Source organism: Chiloscyllium plagiosum, unplaced genomic scaffold, assembly GCF_037043375.1.
Source record: "Chiloscyllium plagiosum isolate Xiang-an unplaced genomic scaffold, Cpla_swu_hap1 HiC_scaffold_10, whole genome shotgun sequence".
In the NCBI taxonomy this organism is placed as follows: Eukaryota; Metazoa; Chordata; class Chondrichthyes; order Orectolobiformes; family Hemiscylliidae; genus Chiloscyllium; species Chiloscyllium plagiosum.
Window position 1 is genome coordinate 60,133,294 of NW_028270148.1, and position 15,642 is coordinate 60,148,935.

The 15,642-nt window shown below is 38.7% G+C and overlaps 1 protein-coding gene across 2 annotated transcripts in view; it reads left to right on the top strand.

The window, feature by feature from the left end:
* The window catches only part of erlec1 (endoplasmic reticulum lectin 1), a 40,293-nt gene extending 32,613 nt beyond the window's left edge, over positions 1-7,680 (top strand). For both annotated transcript variants that reach the window (XM_043695945.2, XM_043695947.2), the window contains exons 10-14: positions 963-1,022; positions 2,598-2,722; positions 4,845-4,922; positions 5,500-5,575; positions 6,983-7,680. In XM_043695945.2, coding sequence (XP_043551880.1) covers positions 963-1,022; positions 2,598-2,722; positions 4,845-4,922; positions 5,500-5,575; positions 6,983-7,054 — 411 coding nt within the window. In that variant the 3' untranslated portion in view covers positions 7,055-7,680. The remainder of the gene's footprint in view (positions 1-962; positions 1,023-2,597; positions 2,723-4,844; positions 4,923-5,499; positions 5,576-6,982) is intronic.
* Positions 7,681-15,642: the final 7,962 nt, after the last annotated feature.

Sequence of the window (15,642 nt, forward strand, 5' to 3'; positions counted from 1 at the left end):
AATTTGGAATTGACTACCATAGAAAGTGGCTTAGGTATTTAGCTTGTTTTCGAAAGGAAACTAGATAACAACAGATGGAAAGACACACTGAAAGGCTAAGATGAGAAAGATGGAATGGAAAAAAGTTCACATGAAGAACAAAATTCCTACCAGTTAGATTGGAGCACCAGTTTCTGCAATGTATCTTGTATGTCTTGAATGTTTTGTGTTTTAGAGAATTTGTTTTTATTTATATGGAAATCCTGAGTTTGTATGGGTGTCATGTTGCTTGTTGCATGATGGTTTCCTATTTTTGTGTAAAGGAGTGTTTGAATCTGTTGTGCATCAGGTTTTGTATTTCAGCAAACTCTTAGCAGGAGATTTTTTCCATATATTTCTGATCCTTGGTTCTAAAGGTGAATATTCCTAAGCCAGTGAATCAAACAGAGAATCTAAATAGAATTGAACTGACGATTATCAAACTGAATTTTCAAAAGTAATTTTAAAAATAGAAGACGTGAGGGAAATTTCAGCCGAACATCTTGTATACATCTCCCGCTCCCTGCACTTCAAACAGTACAACTGCAGTATTGGGGCTGTGTAGGTGAATGCTTGGCTATGGATAGTGGGTAGTAAAGGAACACCATTGTTAGTGTGAAATAGTAAACACACTTTGGGGAGTTAAGCCATCAAAGACAAATAATTGCAATTAAAACAACTTTGAGAATGCTTTGTTCCTTTGCCAGAAGTTTAACTGTCCATCTCTCTTTTGATTTGTCTGTTTTTGTATAGTTTATTCCTGTTTTAAAAATGGTAATGAAAGGGAGTTTAATCAGCAGTGATTGAGTAGAACATCTTTAGAAGTTACTAATATTTCCTGTTTCTCTAGTTTAGATCTCGTTCCTGAAATATCTATTCTGGTTGAATTATTTGTGTCATGGCATTTCAAATATGGATAATTTGCTTTACTGTTATATTGGCAGGGTGTGGGATGGTGGAAATATGAATTCTGCTATGGTAAGCATGTGCAGCAATACCATGAGGTATGTGTGATTGCATAATGTTTTATTTTGTTTCCAGTAAAATGATTTTTTAAGATTTTTAATTAACGTTTAGAGGTTGAAATTAGAAAGGCCATCTGGGTGTTTTTCTGGCAGCATGGGTAAGTGGGGCCAAATGGCCCCCTTTGGTACTGTATATACTGTAACAAAATGTTGAAGCAAAATTAAAAGCTTACATCGGCATTGCCTATACTTAGACTGTATAGTGTTTTTTATCAATAATTTTATTTTTCAATAGATGTGGGTGACAGTAATTAGGCCAAAATTTATTGCTCATCCTTGTTTGTACTTGAGAAATTGCTGATGAGCTGCCTTCTTCAATCACAGTACCCCATCTGGTATGGGTACATGCACAGTGGTGTGAGGATGGGTGTTCCTAGATTTTGACCCAGCCACATTAAGGAAACAGCAGTGCAGTGGCAATTCAAGACAGTGTGTAGCTTGGAGGGGAATTTGCAGGTGGTTGTGTTCCCATGCACCTTCTGCACTGGTCCTTCCAGAAGATAGAGATTTTGATTTTTGGAAGCTGCTACGTAAGGAGTCTTAGTAAATTACTGCACTGCATCTTGTAGATTGTACACACTAGTGTGCGCCAGTTCATCAGTGATTGTTGGTGTGAATGTTGAAGATGGGGACATTCAAATTTCGATACAATAGTTAAAAAATTGTAACAATCTGGTTTTCTTAATTTTATGGTATTCTTTATATACAAATTAGAGAGTGTTCATACATATTTTTCCCATGGCTGAACTCATTAAGATAATGAGTAACTAAGCCAAACACCAGGAAGCATACAAGATCAGTATTTATTGAGTTAAATGATATCCACCTAGATGATCCATAGAATTGCTGCTTTCAAAATGAGACAATGATGATGTGGAGGATGCATCACCCAGAATTTCTACTCCTGATCACTATGCAGTGAAATATTCATATGTGGCCATTAAACCCATTAGGATGCTCCACCAAGGAGTCCCTGGCTTTGAAATAAAGAGGAGAAACATGGCAAAGCAACAACATATTTGCATATTCACTTACTCAGGTTCGCGAATATGAAGATTTTCATGTCATAGATTGCAATGTAAATTTGGCAGTAACTTGTCTCTCACTGAGTTACTAGCTTTAGTATAGGGAACAGTAATGCTTGGTGGGTGTGACAAGCATTGGTGCGTGTCTTAAATAGTGTTGATGACTTATTAAAGAACCACAAAAGATCGCTACCATGTATATAATTCATGCTGTGCTCAAAGCCTGGAAGTGCTAAGTGCAGACACTGAGTGCAAAAAGTGGGGGATAAGATAGGAGGAATCATTGGACTCAAAATGGTAACTGTTTATTCTTCCAAAAAATGCTGCCAGAGTTGCTGAGTTTCTGCAGCATTTTCTGTTTTTAATATATGGCCTGACTTTAAGGTGAAGGCTAGTGGCTACTTGGTGTGCTAGTCTTCCCCAGAAGATAGCCTCTAATACTTTCTGTCTCCAAACTGATTTTTCTTTCGTTTTGTTTTAAGCTATGACAAACACATTACAAGATAATTACTTTTTATATTGTCTAAAGGATAAAGGAGCTGGAAAAAGCATCATAGTGGTTGGTACCTGGAATAAAGAAGAACATGTCACGTGGGCTGCAAAAAATTCAGCACGGTCTTATCAATGGAGAGAAGATGGAACACAGAAAGTGAGGTGAATTTGTAAGGATTTAATGCATAACTCACTGAGTAGCTTCAGCTGGAACATTGAACAACTTTGAGCATCATACTTCAGGAAAAATACAAAAGTCTATAAAAGGTAGAGGAGGTTTATCAGGACATTGTCAGTAATAAGAGTCTTAAGTTATGAAAAGAGATTCCAAAAGTTAGGACTATTCTCCTTCGAGCAGAGAAGGCTATGAATGACCTAATAAAGGTTCTCCAGATAATACGTGCCAATAGATTTTCAATATCTACTCTATTCCCACCAACAGGTAGGTCAACAAACAGAGGTCATAGATTAAAATGTTTGTTAAAAGATCTAAAAGGAAGACACAAAGATTTTTTGTTATTGGAATCTGAAAAGCTGCTAATAGTAGATTTCATAAAGTTGGATAGCAATTGAGATGGGCCAAAGTGCCAGATGGAGTTTAATTTAGATTAATACGAGATGCTGTATTTTGGGAAAGCAAATCTTAGCATGATTTATACACTTAATGGTAAGGTTAGGGGAATGTTGCTGAACAAAGAGACCTTGGAGTGCTGGTTCATAACTCCTTGAAAGTAGAGTCACAGGTAGATAGAATAGTGAAGAAGGCGTATGGTATGCTTTGGTCAGAGTATTGACTACAGGAGTGGGGAGGTCATGTAGCAGCTGTACAGGACTTTGGTTAGGCCACTTTTGGAATATCGTATGCAATTCTGGTCTCCTTTCAGTGGAAGGATGTTGTGAAACTTGAAAGGGTTCAGAGAAGATTTTCAAGGATGTGGCCAGGGTTTCAGCTATAGGGAGAGATTGAATAGGCTGGGCCTCTTTTCTCTGGAGCGTCGGTGGCTGAGGGCTGACCTTATAGAGGTTTATAAAATCATGAGGAGTATGATAGGATAAATGGACAAAGTCTTTTCCCTGGGGTGGGGAAGTCCAGAACTAGAGGGCATAGGTTTAGCGTGAGAGGGGAAAGATATAAAAGAGGCCTAAGGAGCAACTTTTTCTCACAAAGGGTGGTACATGTATGTAATGGGCTGCCAGAGGAAGTGGTGGAGGCTAGTACAATTACAACATTTAAAGGCATCTAGATGGGTATATGAATAGGAAGGGTTTGGAGGGATTTGTGCCGGGTGCTAGCAGGTGGGACTAGATTGGGTTGGGATATCTGGTCGGCATGGATGGATTGGACCAAAGCGTCTGTTTCTGTGCTGTACATCTCTATGACACTATGACTCTTAATTGAGGATGAGGATATTTTCTAGTTATGGACCAAAAGCTGGATGTGGGGTTAAAGACAGTAATTTATTCAAAAAGCCAACACTGACGTAATGGGTTGAATGACTTCCTTTTGTCTTCAATCATTTCTGTGGATAACATCTTTTGAGTTATCATGAGCTATCAAATAAATCTGAATTTTTCAGTTCACACAACATTTATTAAGTAAGAGTAGTTAACAGAATGTGTGATTCAATCACAACAAATATTATTCAGTCACTGTCGACTATGATATTTTTGACAGTGGAGATGTCTATCTCAGTAATAACTTTATAATGCAAGACAGCAGGCAGACATGGGATCATGTTGATACCAAGCTGTGATAATTCATGGCAGTGTGTGAAGGCCTCTCTTGCTTTTTAACACGAGACTGAGGTACACATACATTTAACTATTATCTTTGTGTATTTGAAATATGCATTGCACACTAAGTTTCTTGATTGCAATAATTCGTAGTGGCATTTGTAATAAATATTGTTTAAGATTGTAGACCTATAACACAAAAGCAAATTATCAGTTCTTGTTAGCAATCTTTCTCTGAAGCCAATGTATAAAATTACACAATTATTTTTCTGCTTCAAGGTTCGGCTACATTTGAAATCTACAATTACTTGAATAAATCTGGAATCAAGTTTTCCATGATAGAGTTATGCAAATCGTTTGGCTGATCTCCGCATGTGTTTAGTACTTTGTGGATGTATTAAATCTTCTCACTTGAATTCCATAAAGTGTTAGTAATGTAGCTCAGTCATGACTAAATGTGTCAACTATTAGTGCACCTTTTACTAAAATTAGCTGAAAATTGATGTTGTAAATACTGTTCTAATTACAGTTAATTGCATTTTTTTTTCAGAGTTGTTTCACATTTTTATGGAAATGGTGATCTTTGTGATTTGACAGGAAAGCCACGACAAGTGGTTGTAAAATTGAAGTAAGTCTAAGATCTTTGTCACATCGCAGATCTATTTTTATTCAGGCGTATAGATTTAACTCAGTCTTTTCATTTTCCAAATTGCTACACCATAATTTTAAAATTCTCATCCTTGCTTTAAATCCCCTTATATTACCCTTTCGTATCTCTGTAATCTTGACCAGGCCCACAATCTTGCAACATATCTGTACCCTTTTAATTCTGATATCTTGAGCAGGCCCATTTTTAATCACTGCCCCATGGGTGACCTGGTGTTACCTTGGCTATTGACTCTGGGATTACATCCATTAATCGCTTTGTGTATCTACTGCTTTCTTTTATGACGCTCCTTGAAACCTACTGGTTCAACTAAGCTTGGCATCTGCCCTAATATCTCCTGGGGATGTAACTTGGATCTTTTTTTCACAATGGTCACATGAAGCATCTTGTATTATTGCATGAAAGGTGCCACACAAATGCAAGTTAGCTGCACAAAGAGTTTGAATTTCGGGACAGCATTCATATTTGTTATGTTCTGTAACTGTCAGTCAAATTTTCTTTTTGCTTTTAACTTAAATAAATGTATACTCTGTCATAGATGTAAGGAATCAGAGTCTCCTCATGCAGTTACAATCTACATGCTTGAGCCGCAAACCTGCCAATATATTTTGGGGGTGAGTAACATATACCTGTTCTAACATGAGTAATATTTTCTGTGTGCATTTTACACTTTGTTCTTTTTAGTTTCTTTGGAATAAACAGCCCATTTCTTTCATTTGTTCTTGGGGTGTGGGCGTTGCTACCGTTTATCGTCATTCCCTAATTGCCCTTGAAGGATGTGGTTTACTGCCAGTTTGAACCACTACAGTTCATGTGATGTACATACACCTTTAGTGGTATTAGAAAGAGAATTTCAGGATTTTGACCCAGCAACAGCAAAGGAATGACTATATTGCTCCAAATAATGATGGTATATGACTTGGAGGGAAACTTGCTGGCATTTGAGTGTCCATGAGCCTGTCACGTTTTTCTTTGAGGTGGCAGAGAGAGGTCATGGGTTTGAAAGATGCTGTAGAAGAGCCCTTTAGGTTTCTGCAGTGCATCTTGTAGATAGTAGTAGACCCTGCTGCCACTGTACAGGAGGTGGGAAAGCGGGAGGTAAATTGTAAGAATTTCCAGACTCTGAACAACTTTTATAGTCACTGCCATTGTAATGTTACTAGAGCAGCTAAATTTCTCATCCGTGTAACCCCAAGATATCTCAAATTATTTATCTTATCCTTTCACTCTGTTTTCTATTCTCTTTTTCTCTCATACGCTCGTCCGGTTTGCTTTTGAAAGCATCTAAAATCTTTAACTTGACCTTTTTTCTTGGTTACAAATTCCATATTGTCAAGGCATTCATACAGCACTTAGTTAAATAATATGGCAATCAAATGGAAAATAAGATGAGGATGTTGGTACATCTGAGCCTCCAAATAAAGCTGGAAGAAACTGATTTCCCCTGTTGACAATATGTGCAGCAGGTTTTTTCTTAAAAAAAAGTTATACATTAGCCATCATAACCTTCTAGAAGTACTTTAGAACTACACTAGTGACACCAAGGCATGCAAGAATATGGGGGCCAAGTGTTGGAAAATGGGATTGGAGTAGTTAGGTGGTTCTTTCCAACTGGCACAGAGTTGTTGGGTCAAAGGGTTTTTCTTTTCTGTGCTATAGATCTCTACCTAGAAAATCAGCAAGTCAAAGATACCATCAAGTGAAATCGTAATGCCAGCTCTTGCAGAGTGTATCTGTTTTCCAACACCATTTTTAAATGACAGCAATATACTCTAATTGTATGGACAGCCGATTTTTTAATGTTATGGGCCTGCAGCAGTTTCTGTGATCTAGTTTGCTTTATCTATTGACTCCGCTGGGTCATGCAGCAGCAAGGTTTCAGGCTCATTCTCTGGTCTGTGCTAAATTAATTGATTTCTTGTATCTGGGACACTGATGTGTGATATTGATATGTAAATTATATTGACTTCTGTTCATTGACATGATTGGCAAGGCTCAATCTGATATTTTGTTTTTCTCAGGTGGAATCACCGATAATTTGTAAAATTCTGGACACAGCTGATGAAAATGGATTACTTTCCGTACCCAGCTAAAACAACAGCACAGACTAGATTTCTGTTGGAAGAACAAGATTTAATGTGCTAATTATGAGGGAATGAATACAGATATAGTGTGGAAACTCCATTATCAGCATTTATCTTGTATCTATTTCTTTTAAAATGGACATTTAAAAATAAGTATTTGATATTTTCGTAATAAGACAGTGGAGTGAGTTATTTCACTGCAATGAGTGCTTGTAAATATATTGTATAAAAAATGTAGACTGCGTTGGGATATCTTTGAATTTGTATAATGATTTAAATGCTACTTGAAACTTGTACATCTGATGTGCTAAGTGTAATTTTACCAAGATGTAAATTTTAAATTTAAACTATTTTACAGATCTTTATTACAAGAGTCATCTTTTTTGTTAAATTCCTAAGTATTCAAATTTCATAGGCTATCAAAGAGCATTTATAGACTGCACCTCAACAATTGGAACTCCTGGATTGTTTTTGAACATTATGTTGTATTTCTTATTTTTATTTTCCATTGAGGTTTTGTAACATTTTTGAAAAGTATTATGACTTCTGAATCCAGATGTCTTAAATGTACCTTCTGCTTAATTGGAATAAGCAAATGTTGTGGCTAAATTGAATAAATTCTTTTCAGACTAGAATTATGTAACAGGATTTCTTTATGGCTGTGAATGAAAATCAAATAGCTGGCATTAGTAACCGGTGCAGTGCACTTCATAACATGTATGTTCACCATAAGTAATGTCTGTTTAGAACTAACTAACTGATCCACACAGACTAAGAGAAATCAATCATCAGTTAGAATTGAGGGGTAAAAGAGGACTGAAAACTGTAATGGGAGTTGTCTACAAACCTAGCAGCAATGAACTGGCAGGATATTTTAATTCTGAATTGAGGCTTGTAGCAAAAGAAATGTTTTAATGAAACTGTAGTTTTCACATGAATGTGGGAATAACACCATAGCACGTCAGAGGTAGTGAATTTTGACTCGTCCGATTTTCTGAAATAATATGTTCCAGAACCTACAACAGGCAGGCCGTGCTAGGTTTATTAATGAGCCTGACTTTGCTCGATTTGCAGTAAAGAAACATTTATCTAGCCACAATCGTAACCTGATTAATTGAAAGTTAGGTTTGAAAGAGGCAATGCAAGAATCTAGATTTTTGATAACGTTAATTAACAGGATAAGGCAGAGACTGACAACTGCAAACTGGTCAAAACTGTTATTGGGTAAAACTGCAGAAAATGGATATTCAAAAAAAAAGTTATTAAATACAAGACCAATATACACCTCTTGTGGATAAGAATTCCACTTTCCAAATTAGGCAGCAGTGACAATCCTGCAGCTTTAAAAGGTATTTTTGTCCTTTGTCTTTAGAAAAATGAGGTTTAAAGACCGAGGTAACAAGCTGTCTACTTGGAGAGCCAGTAAACAACTTATGAGGTCTTGGGATTTTTAAAAGTTGGAATAATAGAAGTAGCCTGGATGGGTGTGGCCAGCTCTCTGAAACCCGGATTTCAAGGGTTTTTTTTTACTATTTAGCTTCAGCTTTAAGAGGTTGCTGTAGAATCTCAAGTAAGAAGCTGCTGGTGTTTTGAAGAAGTAGAGGCTCTTTTTTTCCTCTGTTAAAGCTAGAAGGGGTTTCTCTCCGCAGTTGGGTTACCTATGAAACAAATCTATTTTCTTACTTTGCCCAGGGGTGTGTTTATGGGACTCTTTTTTACTAAATTGGAACAGTTAATTACTAATAGTTACTGTATCTATTATTCTGTTGTTTTCTAATAGAGTTAAGTTACGTAAGTTTTTTTTTGTATTTTAACTATAGTGTTTAAATTGTGTTTTGCTTAACATCAAGTAGTTTGACCATCGAATTGCATCTGGAACCCAGCATGTTACTTCTGCCTTTAAAGCAAAAAAAAAGTTAGTATCTAAGCTACTTTCTTAAAATATTTTTGAGGAGATTTGGTCTGGTCCATTACAAATCAGGAGCTGTTGTCAAGATCAAAATCTCTAATTTCAGGTTGGATTTAGAATAAGGTAAGGCAGTGAGTGCTAGGTATTAGTATCTTTTTGTTTCAGGTGTTGAATTTGATTGGTTTAACATGGTGTACCTTGTGTAATAATGACTTTTTCAGTTACTAGGAGTTTTCTGGGGATGGACGAAGTCACTGCGAGTGTTTTACAGGAAGAGAGCATGGCAAAGCTTTTGGAATTGGCAGACCAGTTGGAGTTGGGATTGCCTTTGTCTGTGTGAAAAAGGGCGGTAACTGCAGTAATAGCTCAACAATTACAATAGCTGGAAATGCCATTGGATTGGCTAAAATTCAATTGTAAATGAAACCTTTTGAATTAGAGGCAAAAAAAGAGGAAAGAATAGGCCTGGCAAAACAAGAAAGAGAAAAGGAAGTGAAACAGTATGAATTATGATTAAAAGCAAAGGAGAGAAAGACCATAACAGAAGAAAGAGAGAAGAAAAGCAGAAAGTGAGAGAGTTTGAACGTCATAAGTTGACAATTAGAGAGGAAAATTGACTTAAAAGAATGGATGTGAAGGTAGGAGGTACGTTTAGTGAGGAGGACAAGGATGACAAACAAACCCATCATCGTGAAAGGCCTGGTGGGGATTTATTTAAATATGTCCAAGCTTTGCCTAAGTTCAACGAGAAGGATGTAGAAGCCCGTTTCCTTTGAGAAAGTGGCTAAACAAATGAAATGGCCAGTGACCATGTGGGTCATAGAGTCATAGAGATGTACAGCATGGAAACAGACCCTTCAGTCCAACCCATCCATGCCGACCAGATATCCCAACCCAATCTAGTCCCACCTGCCAGCACCCGGCCCATATCCCTCCAAACCCTTTCTATTCGTATACCCATCCAAATGCCTCTTCAATGTTGCAATTGTACCAGCCTCCACCACATCCTCCGGCAACTCATTCCATACACGTACCACGCTCTGCGTGAAAAGGTTGCCCCTTAGGTCTCTTTTATATCTTTCCCCTCTCATCCTAAACCTAGGCCCTCTAGTTCTGGACTCCCCGACTCCAGGGAAAAGACTTTGCCTATTTACCCTATCCATGCCCCTCAATTTTGTTAACCTCTATAAGGTCACCCCTCAGCCTCTGATGCCCCAGAGAAAACAGCCCCAGTCTGTTCAGCCTCTCCCTATAGCTTAGATCCTCCAACCCTGGCAACATCCTTGTAAATCTTTTCTGAACCCTTTCAAGTTTTACAACATCTTTCTGATAGGAAGGAGACTAGAATTGCATGAAATATTCCAACAGTAACCTAGCCAATGTCCTGTACAGCTGCAACATGACCTCCCGACTCCTGTACTCAATACTCTGACCAATAAAGGAAAGCATACCAAGTGCCGCCTTCATGATCCTATCTGCCTGCGATTCCACTTTCAAGGAGCTATGAACCTGCACTCCAAGATCTCTTTGTTCAGCAACACTCCCTAGGACCTTACCATTAAGTGTGTAAGTCCTGCTAAGATTTGCTTTCCCAAAATGCAGCACCTCACATTTATCTAAATTAAACTCCATCTGCCACTTCTCATCCCATTGACCCATCTGGTCCAGATCCTGTTGTAATCTGAGGTAACCTTCTTTGCTGTCCACTACACCTCCAAATTTGGTGTCATCTGCAAACTTACTAACTGTACCTCTTATGCTCGCATCCAAATCATTTATGTAAATGAGAAAAAGTATATTGCTGAACCAAACAAAGTTGATAGCTAGAGATAGTAATGCAAATGTCTCACTATCAGAGCAGCTATTTGGGGTGTATGATGAGGTGAAAAATGCCATCTTAAGTGCATATGAGGTTAGTACCTGAAGCATACTGATTCCTTTTCAGGAATCTAAGGAGGGATCTTGGTCAAACGTACATTGACTTCGAAAGGATCCAACAAAGTAATTTTGATAGGTGGATAAGAGCAGTGTTTAGATCAGCAATACCCACATGGTCACTGGCCATTTCATTTGTTTAGCTACTTTCTCACAAGAAAGGGGTTTCTACATCCTTCTTGTTGAACTTAGGCAATGCTTAGACATATTCAAACAGATCCCTACCAGGCCATTGAAAATAGATAAAATGTTTGATGGAGGAATTCAAAACTTCACTTCCTGAAGTAGTGAGAACTCATGGAAGAGCAGAGAGATAAATTGGCAAGATTAGCAGTGGCAATGGCTCATGATTATGATATGGTTCGTAAATCAAAGTTTAGCTACTGACATCAATTTCAATCTGTGCAGGATAGAAGTTGTGGAAAAGAGAAATTCTCAATTGGTAAAAGAAAAGGCGATCTCATTGAATTTTACCACAGGGTAAAAAGGAAATCCAAGAAGGGGTGTTACACACTGGGTAACCCCCCACCCCCAGCTAATTAAAACTGCAACACGGAAATGATTTAACCAGTGCTGTAATCTGTTAAAATTCGAGAGGCAAAGAACTATACTAAAAGTCGCTATTTAAAGTAAAAATTAACAACTTTTTAAAAATTAAAGTTTAACAGAATAATTAACTAACACCTATTTATAAATCATTTATCTAAACCTATCTTTTACCTTCCCCTCTACAATACTAGTCTGATAAAACCCCCGATTAAGATTTACAGAAAAATTAAAATTTCTATACTAGCCAGCTATCGAATTTTCTCTTGGTATCTTCCTCTGTAGATTTGCTTTCCAAGTCCGTGTTGAACTTTTTTCCTGTGCAAACTCCTTCTCCAGACAGAGAGTTCTTACTACCAGCCTACATCTGTTGGTCTTTTGGCAGTTCTCCTCTCAACTATTCCATTTTTTCCAGTCTTATACCCCAAAGCATTGGATTGTTTAATTGATTATTGATATTGTCAATATACTAAATTCAACCTTGATTGGAGTTTGGTATTTTCTGGGGGGAGGGGGTATAATTTAAATTTATTGGCCTAATTTGAATTTGTTTTTATCTCAAGGCAACCAGCGACTCTAGCTGCTGGACCAAAAGGTTACGTTACATGTTGTTCAGAACACTTTTTGCTGTCAGGTAGTTCTGCTAGCTTTTAACTTTCTTAAAGGTATAATGCCTTTCCACACCTTCATCACATGAAAGAGAAGTTTAAAAAGCTCATGTTTTCACTGTGATAAAATTGGCCATATGAAGTCACAATGGTGGTGGTTTAGAGAATCCCCCCCCCAACCACCGGGAAGACTGATATGGGAAAACAGGACAATTTTATGAAATGGTAAAGCAAAGCACAGTGGAAGCTAAAAAGTCTGAACAGAATGAATGACCAGCAGGGATTGGTTGAGAAGAAAGTGCCAGATCTGCATACTCAATTTACTTGCGAGGGTAAGGTTTACTAGCACATGCTAAGACGAGTAGGGACAGAAATTAAAATTTTGAGAGATACATAAGCATGTCAATCTTTGGTGAGAGATGAGATATATAATTCAGAAGGAATATTGCCAGAAAAAGTGGTAATAAAATTCATGGTGAGACGAGGTGTTCCACTATGTAACGTGAGGTTGGAGAGTCCAGTGAAAAATGGAGAAGTGGTGGTAGGAGTACTAGAGAAACCCTCGGCTCCAGGAGTAGAATTCCTTGGTAATGATATAGCTGGATCACAGGTGGGAGTGATGCCTAATGTGGTTGAAATGTCAGTGGAGAATCAAGCAACTGAAGTATTAGAGAAAGTACCCTCAGATTTTTCCTGACTCTGGTAACAAAGTCACAAAGCCATAGATTCAAGCAGGAGGAGAAATCAAAGGACAGAGATAAGGAGGTTGAGGCACAATTAGCAAAGACTGCATTTGATCAAATGGTTGGGAGAAAGACAAGAACAGATGGAAGACAAAGTGGATGCTTTTAGTCAGAGAAATTATAACAAAGATGAAAAACTAAAGTAATTATATCAAAAAGTGCACACAGAAGAGTAATCTGAGTGTAGCCCAGAATGTTACTGTCTTAAAAACAAAGTCTTAATGTGGAAATGAAGACCATCATATTTTCAAGCGGATGAGAAATAAGGAGAAGTTCATCAAGTTGTATTACCAGTGAGTTATTTAGATATATAGGCAATTGGAAAACCTCAGGCAGCATTAAAAACTAGCATAGTGCAACCATTCTCGCATTTCAGGAACTTTTTACAAGGGTCTTAATTGATTGCATAGAACCCCTACTTAAAATAAAAAGTGGGAATCCATATTTGCTGACCATAATGGGTGTGTCTGCTAGATTTCCAGAGGCCATTCCATTACACAGAACCACAGCTAAAAGGGTTGTAGAAGAATTACGCAATTTTCTTTTTCACTAGATACAGGCCACCCACAGAGATGCAATCAAACTAAGGGTGAAAATTTACATCAAACTTTTTCAAGGAAGTTATGGACAGTTTAGGAATGAAACAATTCAAACCCACTGCATTACCATCCAGAATCGCAGGGAGGATTAGAACCATGGCATCAAACTTTAAAGACCATGTTGAGGCCTTCTCGTCAAGACTATCCAGAGAATTGGGATACAAGTATTCCATTTCTACTTTTTGCAAGTAGGGATGCATAAGATCATAAGACATAGGAGCAGAAAGCAGGCCATTCAGCCCATCGAGTATGCTCCACCATCCCATCATGGCTGATATGTTTCTCAATCCCATTCTTCCACTTTCTCCCCAAACTCTTGATCCCTTTGACAATCAAGAACCTATCTATCTCTGTCTTAAATATACTCAATGATCTGGCCTTCACAGCCTTCTGTGGTAGTGAGTTCTATAGATTCACCACTCTCTGGCTCAAGAGATTTCTCCTTATCTGCATTCTAAAAGGAATTCTTTTTACTTTAAGGCTGTATCATTGGGTCCTAGTCTCTCTTACCAATGCAAATGTTTTTCCAACATCCACTCTGTCCAGGCCATTCAGTATTCTGTAACTTTCAATTAGATTCCCCCTCATTCCTCTGAACTCCATTGAGTATAGTCCCAGAATCCTCAAACGTTCCTCATATGTTAAGCTTTTCTTTCCTGGGACCATTCTCATGAAACTCCTCTGAACCCACTCCAGGGTCAAACATCCTTCCTGAGATATGTGGCCCAAAACAGTGCACCAAAGGAATCGATCAAATCAGAACATTTGAATTAGTTTTTGGGCATGGAGGTGAGAGGACCACTGTAATTAATTAAGGAAAAATTGGTGAGTCAGAGTTCAGAGACCATATATTTAGACTGTGTCAAATTTTAGGAAAAGATTAAATAGAGCTAGTGAGTTGGCTTGACCGCATTTAGAAGCACAGAATTTGATGAAACAGGAAGCAGATAAGAAATTTAAAAATTGCAATTTTGCTAATGGAGATAGTGTTCATGCTAGTTCCTGTGGTCGGTGAACTTTCACAAGCAAGCTTTAATGGGTCTTATTAAGTCAAAAGGAAATTGAATGAGGTGAACTATTTGATAAAGACTCCAGATGGAAAGAAATCTCAGAGGGTGTGCCATGTCAATATGCTCAAAAGGTATTTTGATAGGGAAGGAAAATCAAAGGAGACTGTTATTGGTTACAACACAGAGTTAAGAACCAACTTCAGACGATTCTGAATTGGACATTCCTTGAATTAAATTGGACTATGAGGACATACTCAAAACATTGGGATACATTACTGAGATACCTTTCAGAGAAAAATGAAAATGACCTGAAAGAGTTATTACATCAGATGGGGAGATATGTAGGAATAAGTTGGGGAGTACTAGTCTAATTATGCATGATGTAGCTATTGGAAATGCTTTTCCAATTAAGCAACATCCTTATAGATTTAACTCTCTAGAGTTGTCACAGGTTCACCCTCTGACGACCCCTTCTCCTGCCTCCAGCACACCCCATCCACCTGGACACCCCGTGCAGGCCTCTTACCCGCCCTCGATCTCTTCATATCCAACTGCCGCCACGACATTGACCGCCTCAACCTGTCCACCCCTCTCACCCACTCCAATCTCTCACGCTCACAACGCGCAGTCCTGCACTCCCTCCGCTCCATGGCTGAAGCTAGATGCCAACTCATGGACACCTCCTCTTACTGCTACCTTGACCATGACCCCACCTCCCACCACCAAACCATCATCTCCCAGACCATCCATAACCTCATCACCTCAGGAGATCTCCCATCCACCACCTCCAACCTCATAGTCCCACAACCCCGCACCACCTGTTTCTACCTCCTACCCAAAATCCACAAACCTGACTGCCCCAGCCGACCCATTGTCTCAGCCTGCTCCTGTCCCACCGAACTCATCTCTGCATACCTCGACACGGTCCTGTCCCCCTTAGTCCAAGAACTCCCCACCTACGTTCGGGACACCACCCTTGCCCTCTACCTCCTCCATGATTTTCGCTTCCCCGGCCCACAACGCCTTATCTTCACGATACACTTCCATCCTCCATCATGAAGGCCTCCAAGCCCTCCACTTCTTCCTCTCCCGCCGACCCAACCAGTACCCTTCCACTGACACCCTCCTCCAACTGACTGAACCGGTCCTCACTCTTAACAACTTCTCCTTCCAATCCTCCCACTTCCTCCAAACCAAAGGAGTAGCCATGGGCACCAGCTATGCCTGCCTCTTCGTAGGATATGTGG